Consider the following 15,200-nt stretch of genomic DNA (forward strand, 5'->3'; position numbering starts at 1 on the left):
TTGTTTTTTTTTTTTCGATCCGGATTATATGCCCCTCGTTGGCGTGAGGTTCTGTGTGGCGTCGGGACGCCTGGAGTCGATGGCGCATAGAACCACTAGGGGTGGAATTATCATGCGCCAGCTGTCGTTGGGCAAACTATTGATTTTAGATTATGATGCTCAGGGATCAGTAGTTTTTCGATTGTGAGTTGACCGTGAGGCTGAAAGGATGTCTGATGAAGAATTAACTGACTAGGGGTCGGTCACTTGATGCCGTCATCAAAGGAGGAAGCCATGAATAGAGCATGTTGGCCTTCCAACTTTGTTTCTTCTGGGAACTGGCAAAAGGAGTTGTGAGGACGCCTTCGGTAGCTAACATAAAGTATAATCTCTGACCTAAGCTGCTGCTGGCAAGTGTTCTTTGGGTTAAAATGCCTCAAAGACACTCTTCGCGATAGCACGATAAAGGGTTGTGCGTTCTTTCCCAAAAATGGGCAAAGTCTCCCTATCTAACGTGTCAATCTATTGGGGTACATCCTCATCACTAAACCGATCTCATCAGAAGATCGAGATCATCAGAAAACCGACCTCAGCGGGAGACCGATCTCATTAGAAGATCGAGATCATCAGAAAGTTGATCTCATCGAAAGGTCGAGGTAATCAGAAAGTCGATCTCATTGAGAGGTCAGGCTCATCATAAGTCCGACCTCAGCATCATCTGGACATATAGCATTGGCCCATGATCGATCTACCTTAAAATAAGTGAAATGCTCACCTCAGTTTATTTTCGATCTCTTTCATCTTACTCCAATTAGCGTCCGACCTAAATCGACGATTGGGTGGCATCACTCAACAAGCTCATTTAGCCGACTTTTGGATCTCCTTTCTCTAACCCACATCAGGCCCAGTCTTGATCCAAGTTCTCATCCTCCTGTCGACCACGGTCCCTACTTGTGAGCCAAGATCCCAGAGCATGGATATCGATTGAGTAGCTGAGCCTCAAGCATGACTGCCACGCCATCCCATCGTGTCACATCAAGTCACATCATCTCTGAGAAGCCCATGCTGTTCTTAGGATTCTGTCAGATAACTCTTACCTCTAACTATGATAGCCTCTCACGTGCTATGAAGTTACAATACTTAAAAGGGTCAAATGGCCAGGCACAGCACCACTTAGAGATATAATTAAGGGCAAAAAATCTTTTAAGATCTCTCTCTTCTCCTCAAGGTTCTAATCTCACCTACATAAAGAGATAACAGGGATCATCTAGGTACGTACAAAAATAAATACAGATGTCTCATCTCCCTCTCGTAAACGCTCGCTCTTTCTCATCTGTTGTGGTAAATTTGACTTGAACATCGAAGGATTCTCACTGGAGTCAACTCCGATGAGAGTTTTTTTTACAGGTCCGACCACCGTCGATGCATCGGATGTTGCTTGCCTCCAGTCCAGGATGGAATTCAGCCGCAACAGTAACCATATTTTTTGCATCTAATTCAAAGTATTTTTCATCTCTTTTTATAACATGTCAAAAATAATATAAGACTTCTTTCACACCATTTTATCTGCAGTGCATATAATGGTATCCCGAGAAAATAGCTCAATCCTTATGTTCTTAAAATAATAATTATAATTTGCCAACCATACTTTTCTTCATATACCACAAAATATGAAAGATTTGTATGAAAGCCAACTTTAAAATGTCAAGTCTATATCAAATACAATAATAAAAAATTAGCATTTAGGGTCAAAAATATTATTAAATATTTTTAAAATTTATTTTTTTTTTCATAACGGTAGAATGAGAAGTATTAAAGAATTAGACTCTAAAAGTCTAGTAATAACTTCTCATACTTGTTAGACTTACGAGTATAATTCATTACATAAAAGATTAAGAAATATCTAGTTAAGAGTTTAAATGAAAAATTGAAAAATCACTTTAATTATATACAATATTATTGTAAAAAAAATTTAAATAAGCTCCAAAAAATATTTCAACCATAACTTATGAATATTTTGCTTTCACATCTGCATTGTTATAAGTGGGGAGGGAAAGAGTAGCGGAAGAAAAAGAAATTATCTTATTTTTATTGAAAAAGTACATATATTAAAAAAAATAAGGAGCTTGGAGTGATTGTTTTGCCACATTAATCTTTTTCTGTATACAAGCATAGGAGAGTTCAGTAATAGTTGGAATATGCTATATATGATAAAATGAATTAATATTTGTATATACATACATGCATATACATGCAGGTATACATACATATATTACACACACACACATATATATATATATATGCGTGTGCGTACATACATGTATATCTATGTGTGTATCCTGTTTTGTAGCATGATTTATATTTTTATATAATTTTCAATTATTTTTGATTTTTGAAGATATTGCCCGTAGACCAGGTCACCTGGCTAATATCCAGTCTGGTCTGCCGACCATCGCTCTCGATAAATAGCCTTGGCTGATCTCTGGTTTCGCAGTCCACCACACCTTCGGCATGTCCGTCGAAGGGTCCATTCCCATGCTTCCATGCCTCGCCGCGCTTGCTTGCCGCGTGGGTTGGTTGGTGGTGGATTACTTGAATCGGGTCACCAAGATCACGCAAATAGACCCATCTCCTGCTTCACCTTTCAAAGTACACATTGCCACGTAGCACCTTACAAATCTCCTTCAAAGTATTTGATATATTATTATTATTATCATGATCTGGTAGAAGATATCTGAATTTTGACTGCATGCGGCCTGTGAGACATTGCGTCATGCCCACTCCTACAAGCCTCGTATTGCTAAGAATATGTTGTTAACAACTAACATATAAACTACTTTATAAAATATATATTAAACGTCTATTCTAAACGAGTAAATCGTGCATTGTCATTTGCCATCGTTATTGTCACGACAAAAGCGAGGCGGCAAAACGGTATTAACTGTGCAAATTATATATATTTTTTAATTGAAAAGTTTAATTCTTTACCTAGAGGCCGCGTTCTCACCACCCAAAGGACGTGTCCATCCCGGACACCGTTCCAGGACTCATGGTGAAGAGGATTCGCACGCTCGAGTTCGGACACGTGACGGGCGGCGCAGAAGCTCACGATGGCGGTGGACTTTGGAACGGCCGTTGACAGAGCGATCCGATATCAATTGTAACATCACACACGACCGGTTAGGCGACCAATCTGGAAAAAGCCAGGTGGCACGTGAACGGAAGCACAGACGGCCGTGATCGTGCGTTAATTCTATATCAGGACAAATAGAAACTTAACAATAGCAATTATAGTTCCCTTAAATTCTTTAATACAACCAAAGATGGCGTTATTAACTAGTACTAGTAAAATAAATAAATTGCTTAACCGAGGTTTGCCGCTGAGTTACGCGGAGCCAAGGAAGCGGGCCGCGTGGAATGCGCGAGAGAGGCGAGAAAAACAAAAGAAGGAAAGAAAGATGGGAGCATTAAGCAAGCGGAGAGGGTAGGGGGATTTAGAACCGGACCGGCAGCACTCCCGTAGTCCCCACCACACCAACCCCATATAGTTTAAATCACCACCCAAAAAGAAGAAAGGAGTACCGCAACAACGCCAACGCTGTACCAATACCACCAATACCAGGACGATTCCCAGTAGTAACAGTATAAGAATTGAAGAAGAATAGAAAGGGTTTATTTGGCGGCAAGGGAAGGCAACAGGAAGCCGTGGTGACAAAGGGGAAGGAATAGAAAGAGAGAGACGTGACGTCCGGGACGATGATCGCCAACTGAATTTAGATGGCGTTGTTTTAATAAATGCGAAAGGCTCCTCCTCCTAGTCGTTTCTTTCTTTCTTCTTGGCCGTGACGCTGACGGTGACGGTGACGGTGGCGACGATGACGACGACGATGAAGAAGAGGCTGCCGCCATCTTCGTCGCCGTCGATCCGGCAGCACTTCTGGTTGGGGCTGCAGCTGGTGCTGTCCCTCTCCGTCCTTGTCTGCGTCCTCGCCCTTCTCCGCCTCAATTCCCAATCCCAATCCTCTCCCGCCGCCTTCTCGCCCCTTCGACGGCCCTCCTCCTTCTCAGGGCCTCCCAAGATCGCCTTCCTGTTCCTCGCTCGCTCAAATCTTCCCCTCGATTTCGTCTGGCACGCGTTCTTCCAGGTATCGTCGATCGTCTCTCTCTCTCTCTCTCTCTCTCTCTCTCAATTCGTTTCCTTTTTCTTTTCCTTCGGTTTCACATGAATGATTGGATGGTGTTCTACAGAATGCCGACGAGGAAAACTACTCCATTTACATCCATTCCGAGCCAGGTTTCGTCTTTGATGAGTCGACCACGAGATCCCCCTTCCTCTACGGCCGTCAGCTCAAGAACAGCGTCAAGGTCTCTCTCCTCCCACTTTCTTGATGACTCTTTTTTTCCCCCTCTTTTCGTTCTTTTAACAAGGAGGGCGTGTTTGGTGGTCCGGTGCAGGTGGTGTGGGGAGAGTCGAGTATGATTCAAGCTGAGCGCTTGTTGCTTGCAACCGCCCTCGACGATCCTGCGAACCAACGCTTTGCTTTAATCTCTGACAGGTATTTTTGTGTCCACCACTCCTTGGTGTGCTAGTGCTATAATTATTCATGTTTCTTACTGTATCATGTTAAAATTCAGAGTTTTTATTCTTTGTTGCAGACTAAAATAACACGTTCATGTTCTTCTTTCATGCTTAATTCTAAAATTTAAACTTTTGCCTTCCTCGAGCAGTTTGCTTGGGGCATGGTATTCCGTATGATCTGATGATCATCCTTGTTTCTTATTCATATTTGTAGAATCAATATTCACATGTCGGGATATTGTGTAGCTAAATATTTGTGCAATAAGAAGGTGGGGATTACTTTCTTCTTCGTATGAAACAAGCGGGATGTCACCTGCTTGGATTACTAATATCCAGGAGATTGAATTATGGCTGAGCCGGTAACTGATTCATGAGTCAAGAAAGGCAATGGGCAAAACATAGCCACTGTTAGTATCATCTTATTTTCCAAGCAGTTAGATGGAACATGCAATTCAACCTCAGCTTTTGATTTAGGGCAACTCCTATTACTACTCTTTCAAGCTTAGAAAATCAGTTCTATCACCAAGATTTCCAACCTCTTGTGCATAGCTTTAACGTCAATGCATTGGTGAAGCAGAGAAGCTTAATTTTATTTTCTTCACATTTTTCTATGCCTATCCCAACAACTTGGTTTTCAATCGTTATTCTATCATTTGATATACCTGGCTAGATGAAAACAAAGAGTTCTTCCTTTGAAGGTAAGGTAGAACCTGCAAGGGTTTTTTTATCTTTTTTAATTAACCTTTGCCTCCCCCCTCCCCCCGCCAACGGCTTTCTCGCCACCCTCCGCCTCCTTCCCACCTTTACTGGTCATTGCGAGGCCCCCTTGGCGCCCCTGCCACAACTCGCACAAAAATCCGTATGCTTGAGAAAAAAATCCAAATGGAACCTAAGAAACCCCTTCGATCTCCGTGCTCTCCTTCTGGTCCCTAGCACCGCCACCATCGCCTGCTCCAGCACCGGCACCGCCTCAATCTCCTCAGCCCTATTCACACCGCCACAACTCGCACAGAAATACTTATGCTCGAGAAAAACCCCAACCGGAACCTAAGCAACCCCTTCGAGCTCTGTGCTCTCCTTCCGTCCCCTGGCACCACCGCCACTGTTTGCTTTAGCACTGGCGCTGACTCCTCCTCCTCGGCCCTCTGCCGCTCACATCACTACAACTCGTACAAAAACTAGTATGCTCGAGAAAAAACTCCAATCGAAACCTAAGAAATCCTTTCGATCTCCATGCTCTCCTTCTGGCCTCTGGCACCACCGCCACTGCTTGCTCCAGCACCGGCATCGCCTCCTCCTTCTCGATCTTCTGCCGCTCACACCGCCACAGCTTGCATAAAAACCCATATGCTCGAGCAAAAAACCCCAACTAGAACCTAAGAAACCCCTCCGATCTTCGTGCTCTCTTTTCGACCCTTGACACCGGCGCTACTGCTCGATCCAGCATTGGCACAGCCTCCTCATACCACCCTAGGCTGCAGTAGATCATTGTCGTCACAGCAGGCTTATCGCTAGCTCCAGCGCACCCGTTCCCCCAAACTCTTGAACGCCCGCGACGCATGCAGTGTGTTCGCAGGCCCTCGCCCCTTTTTTTTTTTTGCACATGCGGTGAATGAAAACATCTACGTTTTGCACACGTGGCGGATGGAGGCACTACCAACGTAGTGTGTGCATTTACACACACACACACACACACACACACACACATATATATATATATAAGATTGGAGTAGATATATGTTTGTATGATGTTGCGAGAGTTGTGATAGTTGCAAAGTATCCCATAAGCCAAGGAATACCTGGGCATGTATGCAGACTCATACATAGACAAACACCAGTCAAGTGCAAATGAGAGGGATTGGACCAATATTCTTTAGTGTTTTCTTTTTAAAATTTAGATTTGTCAAAATCTGCAGGGATGCTACTTAGTTACACCACATATTGCCTTGTTAATTTTTTTTTTTTACATTAATATGTTAGTTAATGCACAACTTATCCTAGTAACATGCAGTCTGCAATCAAAATGTTGCCCTTTTATTCAAAGTAAGGTTGTTTTGAAATGTTTTTATTAGTTTCCAATTTACTATTTTTTAAAAAGATTGTATCTCTTTTTCTCCCCAAGATTTGGTCGAATTGATGTTTCTTTTCTTCTCTTATTTTTTTTAAATAAAAACTGAAATGGTGCTTCTTTAGTTTCACAACTCAATTCACATTTATTATAGATGAGGCGTAATTTGTTGAAGAACTCCAGTAAAATTATGCTGATACTTCCATATAGTATAGGTAAAGTAGAAGACATCTCTAAATATCCCCTAAGGGATCTTAATTACCATTACTTTGGTGATTCTATGTGGAATCTCAAATCAAGAAGCATCAGTTCTTCACTCTTTTTTTTTTGGTTTTTTCTTTTGAAGTAATATGTTGATCTATTGCTTTTATGGTGTCATTCATTGTGTGAGATAAGTATTGAAGTTTTGACTGAAACCTATAATTTTTGTAATTTTGGTTCAGTTACCGAAATTAATCTATTTCAGGCTTTCAGTCAGTTTCAATGGTTTCCCTAAGTTGTGTTGTTTCTGCTAAAAGCCTAAAATTGGCTTATACAAGGCAAAAAGTCTAAATTGTATGTTACATCCATCTGTTTTTAGGTTCAGTTTGCTTGCTAGTGATTAGTTGACCTCTCAAGAAGCATTTTGTAAGAGAAATCTCAAAGTTTGCCAGTTTTGAGTGAGTGCAAAGTTGTTTGGTCGCAATAAATATAAAGGAAGCAATTTTTTTTAAAACCTTCTTATATTTTAGCACCTTGATCTTCGGGTTGATTGAAAAACAAGATGTTGTCCAGTCCTTTCTTATGTCTACCTAACAATGTTTGACTTTGATGGTTTCGCCTCTGTGATGGATTAACTGGTCTAGTTGGTTAAAGATTAAAATCATATAATTGTATTTGAACACTAGCCTTTCACAAAGTATGCAGTTATGCCAGCATATTGCGGCTTCTTTGTAGAACATTGAAGTGTGATGTTACATTTAAATCATAGATATTACACAATGAGTTGTTTCGCTACTTTATGTCATAAAGTTAAAATCATGATGGCTGACTATCTTATCTATCTTACTCTAAACTTGAAACAAAAGATCTTTGAGCTGATAGAGCTTGCTATGGTTGAGGTTGTTTCTTTGGAAAATTGACTTGCAAATCAGTTGTGATTTCCCCTATCCTCCTCAGGTTCTGTCAAGACCATCACATAGATATAATAACAAAGGAACTTCTTTCCCAACTTGGGATCAGCTTATCAAGTAGGAAAAGGAGAAACAGAAGTTAAACTGTCTAGCTACTGGAGATATTCTGTTTGCCTCCTTGTTACCCTTGCATTTCTGATGAATCATTCTGATTGGTTGATGCCTTTTTCTAAACTAATTATCTCATATTCAGAAATCATTCCAGAAATGATTCAATTATTATCATTCATTGTATCATTTTTTTTCATATGTTTTGCATGCCAACCTTATAACCTTCCTAATAGTATTTTCCCCGCTTTCTTGCCCAACCTTTTAGCCAACTACTGTAATTTAATGTTCTTAAAGTTGGATACCTTGAAGCTTTGTAGTTGATACTGGTGGATTCAGTTGTTTGATTATGATATTTTTATTGCAGCTGTGTTCCTCTTTACAACTTCAGCTATATATATAGCTACTTGATGTCTTCTTCACAAAGTTTTGTGGACAGGTAGTCAATGACAAAGGCTGAGTGTTGTTTTATCATATTGAAGTTTGTTTCTTATGATTCAGCAAGTTTATAACATATGAAAAAATAGATGGTACCAAGCTTTATGAAATCTCCTATGCTGAATTGCTTCCCTCCAGCTTTCTTGACAAAAAGGAAGGACGCTACAATCCCAAGATGTCTCCTGCCATTCCAAAAGACAAATGGAGAAAAGGATCCCAGGTTTTTCATTTTTTTTTCCCCTCTGTTATATATGCAATCAAATATTATTTAGGTCTTTTCTTTCAACTGTTAAATTCCGCTTCTAATTGCATTGGCTGTTGTATTTCAGTGGATAACCTTGGTTAGAAGACATGCCGAGGTTGTCGTTGCTGACAATGTTATCTTTCCAACATTCAAGAGATATTGCAAGGTAAGGCAATGTTTAATAAACAAAGATAGTTCTTCTATTAAACAAGATAGTTCTTCTATGTGTGATATTGATTTTTTTGGATTTAGTCAGATGTATTTTAGAAATTTGACCATAAATTAAATATCCACTATTCCTCTTCATTTGTTATGCATGTGATTATCATGGTATGATGCAACTAAGAATGACAACAGGATATTTGTGCACATGCATGGCCTCATCTCATTATTACTCCTTTTCGTTTCCACATGCATATATACCTAATTACCAGACATGTGTCAGCTGTAAACAACTCTTTTTTTTTTTTTAGTAGAATCTTAAATTTGATTCACATGATGTGCGGGAAACCAAAATTTTGGTTTTTTGTATTTCCCCTCTCAAACAGGGAATTCAGCCAACATATATATAACCAAGCAATTAAATTCAACCAAGTATCTCAGTCAAGCCCCGAACTGCACAATAAAATTGCCTGCTGAAATTGTGAGATAGAATTTATATATCTGTTGTTAGACAGTAATATGATGAATTAGAGAAAAAATCTTACATTGATTGCCCTGGAGACTCAACCTCTCACTGATTTATAGAGGTTATTTATGATTGGTTTGCTCACCAGACAGTAACGCCTTTTGATTGATGAAACTCTATTATACTTCTTTGCTCAGTGTTATTGCAAATTTGACACTATGGCACTTTCCAAACTTTTTGAACGAAAAGGTTTTGGTATGTAATGTTTTGATATGACTATGAACTTCATTAGGATTATCTAAAAGATCTTTCTTTCTTTCTCTTTTGCAGCGACAAACAGAACTAGACTTTGGGAGAAAGCAAATTATTGTGAGTCACCTTTTTCTTTTTTGGATTGTTGTAGTTGCCCCAAAAGGGCCTTTTGAGGTACAAATATAGTTCTTGGTTGTTTTTAGCTGTAGATGTATGGTATTCTGTTCATATAATTATGTTCTGGAAAAACTTTTTTGGTTTTCATGGTAGATGATAATACTATGAAATTCCTTCTGGCTTTAATCTATTTGACATCTTTCTTAATTTTATAAGCTTATCTGACGATATAGATCCTACAATCCCATATGGCTTAAGCTCCGTATGGAGTCCACACACCCCCACCCTCACCAAAAAAAAAAAAAATCATGGTTTTGAATTTTTTTTCTTAATTCAAAATATCTAGGTTTTGATATTTGAGTGCTTTTCAGCAGATGTTTGGCTTGTAACAGGCTGAGTTTAAGTAAATTATTAAGATGATAGGGAGGGAAGGATATAAAACTGGAAAATTCTACTCAGATTATAACTTTCCAATCTTGTGGTTCAAAATGTGATTGTCTACTACACAATGAACACCTGGTTGTACAAATCCAGAACTTGTGATCTAAGAAACCATGTAGATTGACTAAATTTCATGGTTTCCTAGTACATCTGTCCGCACCCTCAGTGAGCTTATTCCAGAAGGAAAGTTATTCTATTTGCATGTGGATTTACTTGTTGAATTTACACATGATATTTTCCTCGAAGTACTAGAAATAAGAATGCTTTCTTTCATCTCTCTGATTCAAAAATTTGGTCTTGCTTGGTATCATAGTAAAAACCAGTGGGTTAAGAAAACTTTTATAAGAAACAAACTGATCAGGAAGGGTTGGTGCTGTCGAAGAGGCAGGGAAGCAACAAAGGTATGATGATGACTTAAAAGAAGTGGTCAGCATGCTAGATGAGCCAAGATGATGCTTGAGAAGACACAGATATCATAAGAAGCCACAACTTGCCATTCTGGTGATGCATTTATGCTTGCTGGTGCCAGATATCACAACTTGTATTGATTGGAAGCCACAACTTGTATTGATTGGAATTATATCTTTTCCAGTTTATAATTTTCTTTTGTAAATTTTAGTATGCCTTTGGAAGAAATTCATGCTAGAGCATGAACTGGCAAACCTAAGAGGATTCTCCAAGATGTTTCTCAAGTTCTTTGTGTCATAATGAGGCTTTCTGGTTATGCACTTATGCTCTATGGTATCAGAGATTATATTTTCTGATAAAAGTTAATATTGGTTGAAAAATTTTATCTTGCCTAGTTTATAATTTTCTTTTTGGATTTTAGTATGTCCACCTTGAGAAATGGCTTAAATCCTTTTCCTTGATTATTTTATATATTGAACTCTATTTTTCTCTACTAAACTTTAGCAGCTTGAGGGGCTGATTGTCTTGTTCTTTTTGATTCATCTTTGATGAGCTTGTTTTATTTGTGTGCAGAATGCAGCAGCTCAGAAGCAACATGATTGTATTCCAGATGAACACTATGTGCAGACATTACTATCTGTAAGGTTTTATATTTCATTTTTCATCAATTTAGCAAGATACTCTTTGTTTTTTTTTTTAATTAATTATATTGGCATTTTGTTGTTACATCTCATGATTATAATTTGTAATCACTGATGCTGGAGATTAGGTGGTCTATGGTACATAAATAGCACAAATATTTATATTAACAGAAAAAAGGTTCTTTCCTTTATTTCTTTATTCAGGATCCTTCTTTTGTTTTTTGCTAGATGAGTGAGCTTGAAGATGAACTAGAGCGAAGAACCTTGACTTATACTTCATGGAATCAATCTTCAAATGATAAGGAAAAGCAAAATTGGCATCCTATGACTTTTGAATATGCTGATGCAGGCCCTCAGCACATAAAGGAAATAAGGGTAAATACCATTTTGGATGGCTGTTGAAGTGCTTATGACATAATTCATTTTTGTCATTTATGTATATATGTTTTACCATAACTGTATCAATGTCCTTTTTTCATGAGTTGGTATCTTTATGCTTTGTAAGCTATAGTGATGCCTTCCTGTGGCATAAATCTGCATAATTTGCAATATATGTTCTAGCATATTTACATCAATGTCCGATATACATTTATGAATATCTTAGAAAAATTCATGCAATTGTAAATTTGTAAATAGTGTTTTATATTTATAGTTTTATTTTGATGATGGATTTACTAGAGCATGAATGACTACAAAAAAATGGCATATTCAAAATTTTCGTATCAAAACTTAATCTCGTAGATAGTTGTATAAGATGAAAGTGGATGGAAGATGGTTGCTGGTTTGCTTGATTTTATGTTTTATGATTGTTACTGACCAGCTAAGTTTTAGCCATGATCATCATAGTGCATTAAGACTTTCTATATGATATTTCTCTCCATTTGAGATGGTCATAGCTGGCATCACATATAGGGCATGTTTGGTTAGGGGAGTTGGACTCTGGGAACAAGAATGAGCGTCTCCCATTCCAACCATTTGGTTGGGAGAAGTCCTATTCCCATTCTGATTTTGGGGGGATTGGGAATGTTCCAATCCCCTAAATCCGGTCCCTACTCTCTCTTAGTTTCAAATCTCTTTCTAATTCCAATTCCGGTCACAAACCAAACACATTAGGAGATATGGCCATTTCGATTCCAATTCTGATTCTAGTTCTAATTCTAGTTGCGAACCAACTGAGCCCATAAGATATTGTTGCCATGCTACATGTTGTTTCAGTAGTTTTATTCTTTGGACTCATACATTTTAATTGCTTATGGGAATTAACCAAATATGTCTTTTTGTGTAAAATTGCAGATATTGATTTCATTCATATTAATAGAGGCCTTAAGAATGTATGTGTTACATATCATATGTGATGATAGACAGAATCAATCTGTCTTTCTGTTGTTTATACCAAACATCATGCCTTAGATTGCCAGCCTAACCTTGTTTATATGGTGTTGGCTTAATGAATCCAAGTATGATTTGATAAAACTTGATTCATAGCCTCTTCTTTTTTTGACTTATCGTTGGTGCTGGAGTTTTGACCAAGATATCCCGTTTCGGTACCAAACCTCATACTAGGGCCCTATTACTATGTTGGTATGCCTAGTACAGAAGCCAGTTCGGCATACCGAGTGTTGGTACGCCCTCCGTACTGTATACCAGTGTCAAATCAGGATGGTGTGGTGTGGTATGGTATGGCGTACCTTAGTTTTTGATTAATCATACTTTGGCATGTGGCCTTCACATTAATCTTCAATGATTGGTTCACAAGAAGGGAAATCTTTCCTTTCGGTTAAGCAAGTCAAGCTAGTGCTATGCGGGAGTGACCCTCTAGGACTTCCCTTGATGTGTAAGATAGAGGGAAAATGCAAGGTGTAGGAAACTTCATTTATCTTTGAGACATCAATGATTAGTCCAAAGGCCACGTTCCAACTAGACCAACTTCACAGAACGAGACCAACTTCACAGGTAAGTTGGAAAAACCCTGATATCTCTTTTTCTTTGTCATTTTAAAGTCTAAAAATTTATTAAGTGAGAGAGAAAATAGACAATAGTCCTCAACAAGACAATGAGCTAAAGTAGATCAAATGAAAGAAAATAAAGGAAAGGGGGAGAAAAACTTAACAAAGAGATTCTAAAAACAAGGTTCAATTCTCCATGCACAAAACTTTCAGCTGAGGATAGAAACATATGCAAAAGACAGTGGATACAGTGTGCATTGCCTCTCCACATCAAGACTTTGCTTGAAAATACCATGGTTTCTTTCTTCTGACGTCTTCCCTGAAACATTGTTGGATATGATCTTATAAACCCCCATAATCTTCTTTGTTATGACAGCTTCCTTGAAACATATTATATATGATCTTGTAAAGGGTCATAATCTTAGAGTCAAAACTATGTGGGTTTTTAGGAAAAGTTGGGAGGCATCTTCCTAAATTGGTTTCCTTAAAACATGCTAATTCCAGCATGCTCTCCCATACTTGTTCAAAGTAGTGAAAAGGTAGGTGATGAAACCACTTGTCCTTGACTGAACACCTTTATGTCTCACACAGCAAGGATTTTTTAATTTTAAACTTTCCATGGGACAGTAATTCAAATAAGGATTTAACATCACTAGGAATCAATGGATTGGCCTCCTTTCATCAAAGTACCTTAAAGGAGTGGTGCAAATATTTCAAAGATCATTGTAGTCGTATATGAGGGTGTTTTTAGCTGTGTGTTTAAGACCATGGATGAGCTTGATTTGGGAGGCTGATCGATTAAGTATTTGTGTTCAGTATGTATCAAGTATGTAAACAGCACGTAACCTGAGGTGAATATGCTTCTTATTCTGGAATTTTTTTTAAATTTTTAAATTTTTTTATTTTTTTATATATTTTTACTTTGTTGACTTCATAGTTGAAATAATTTGGGAAGTGTTGAACTGCATGCTAAAATAAATTATCATCTATGCGATTGTTCAGCTTATATCCTTTTACTCTTTTATTATTTTCACTGCAATTGTTCAGGCTGTATCTTTATACTCATACAAATCTATGGTTACTCTGATTAAGATTTGGAGGATCATTCTTCACTGATTCTTTGCTTCACATTTTTGCAGAATATTAACTACGTATACTACGAGACAGAATACCGAACAGAATGGTGCCAGTGCAATGCTACATTTGTTCCATGTTTCTTGTTTGCAAGGAAATTCTCACGGGGTGCTGCCATGCGCCTTCTGAATGAGGGATTAGTTGGGCCTTTTGATGCTTCTACTTTGTTATTTAGTTCCTCATGATCGTAATCTCTTTCTTCCATACATCTAATTCTACACAGCAAGTAGCATGGCACTCACCCAGCTGGGCCATCTCAGCCTTTGCAACTTACATGACGCTAACATCACAGCAGCAAAAGTAGGGATGACCTGCGATTGCCAAATAATCTACGACCATCAAAGCGGCAACACATTCCTCTATACAGACTGAGGATAGCAAGAAGCGTACTGTCTGACCGATTGGGTACAAAGTCTGAAACAGTTATTTATCAATCAGATCCGTTCTTGGACAAGATGATGCGGGACAACACGGCATGCAACATTTATAGCGGAGCATGGCAAAAGCGGAGAAGCTATCACTCGGATTTATGCTATTACTAGATTATGAAGAGAGGATTTGTGGTTAGCTACCTACCAAGCTGTCAGGACAAGGACTGCTATATATGAGTTAAATCATTACTACTAATCAATTTTTCTTTTTTCGGCTGGTTGATCATGCTTCAACGCGAGCAGTTCCATGTCTTAACATGGCATTTCCTGTTGCGCATTTTCCGAATATCTTGGTTTTGAGACTATACGTCTAGTGGTAAATGGGCAAGTGATTGATCTGTTGGAATTCTTTGGTTTCCTAACTATTGTCTCTTAGTATGTGAAATGGGACTCACCTAATGACGCAGCTCTGCCGCTTCCCTTGTTTGAAGGACATTAAAAATTTCTATAAGCAGATTAGGTTTGGATTTGGTTGTTGGTTCTATTGCGGCTAACTCCCCATCGTCTATCATCAGGAATGAACATCTGCAAAACAGCGTACGCATGGATCAGATTTGTGTTCGGCGGAGATCCTTCGATGTTTAAATCAGAGAGGAAAGTTGGTAAACAGGAGTTGAATGTAAACAGTAGTAGAGTTTTGATCCAGCGTAAGCTTACCAGCTCTGTTTCCTTAC

At 38.5% G+C, this 15,200-nt stretch overlaps 1 protein-coding gene across 2 annotated transcripts; it reads left to right on the plus strand.

Moving 5' to 3' along the window:
• The first annotated feature begins 3,443 nt into the window (after positions 1-3,443).
• Positions 3,444-14,872, plus strand: LOC105044942 (glycosyltransferase BC10). Of its 2 annotated transcripts, XM_010923049.4 has the most exons (10): positions 3,446-4,124; positions 4,228-4,344; positions 4,435-4,535; positions 8,214-8,285; positions 8,423-8,504; positions 8,614-8,694; positions 9,487-9,525; positions 10,948-11,013; positions 11,244-11,390; positions 14,101-14,872. In XM_010923049.4, the coding sequence occupies exons 1-10, from the start codon at positions 3,855-3,857 to the stop codon at positions 14,278-14,280; spliced, it is 1,155 nt and encodes a 384-aa protein (XP_010921351.1). In that variant the 5' UTR covers positions 3,446-3,854; the 3' UTR covers positions 14,281-14,872. The 2 variants fall into 2 exon arrangements, with proteins under 2 accessions (XP_029122388.1, XP_010921351.1); XM_029266555.2 differs by lacking the exon at positions 8,214-8,285 and having other exon boundaries at positions 3,444-4,124.
• Positions 14,873-15,200: the final 328 nt, after the last annotated feature.

The sequence above is a fragment of the Elaeis guineensis genome, chromosome 2 (assembly GCF_000442705.2).
Source record: "Elaeis guineensis isolate ETL-2024a chromosome 2, EG11, whole genome shotgun sequence".
NCBI lineage: Eukaryota > Viridiplantae > Streptophyta > Magnoliopsida > Arecales > Arecaceae > Elaeis > Elaeis guineensis.

Bases quoted from the DNA above. Each gene is read 5' to 3' on its own strand.
- LOC105044942 (XM_010923049.4), top strand. From the start codon at position 3,855: ATGACGACGACGATGAAGAAGAGGCTGCCGCCATCTTCGTCGCCGTCG. The intron at 4,536-8,213 runs GTATTTTTGTGT...TTTTTATTGCAG, and splicing joins TTTGCTTTAATCTCTGACAG to CTGTGTTCCTCTTTACAACT. The intron at 8,286-8,422 runs GTAGTCAATGAC...GCTTCCCTCCAG, and splicing joins TCACAAAGTTTTGTGGACAG to CTTTCTTGACAAAAAGGAAG.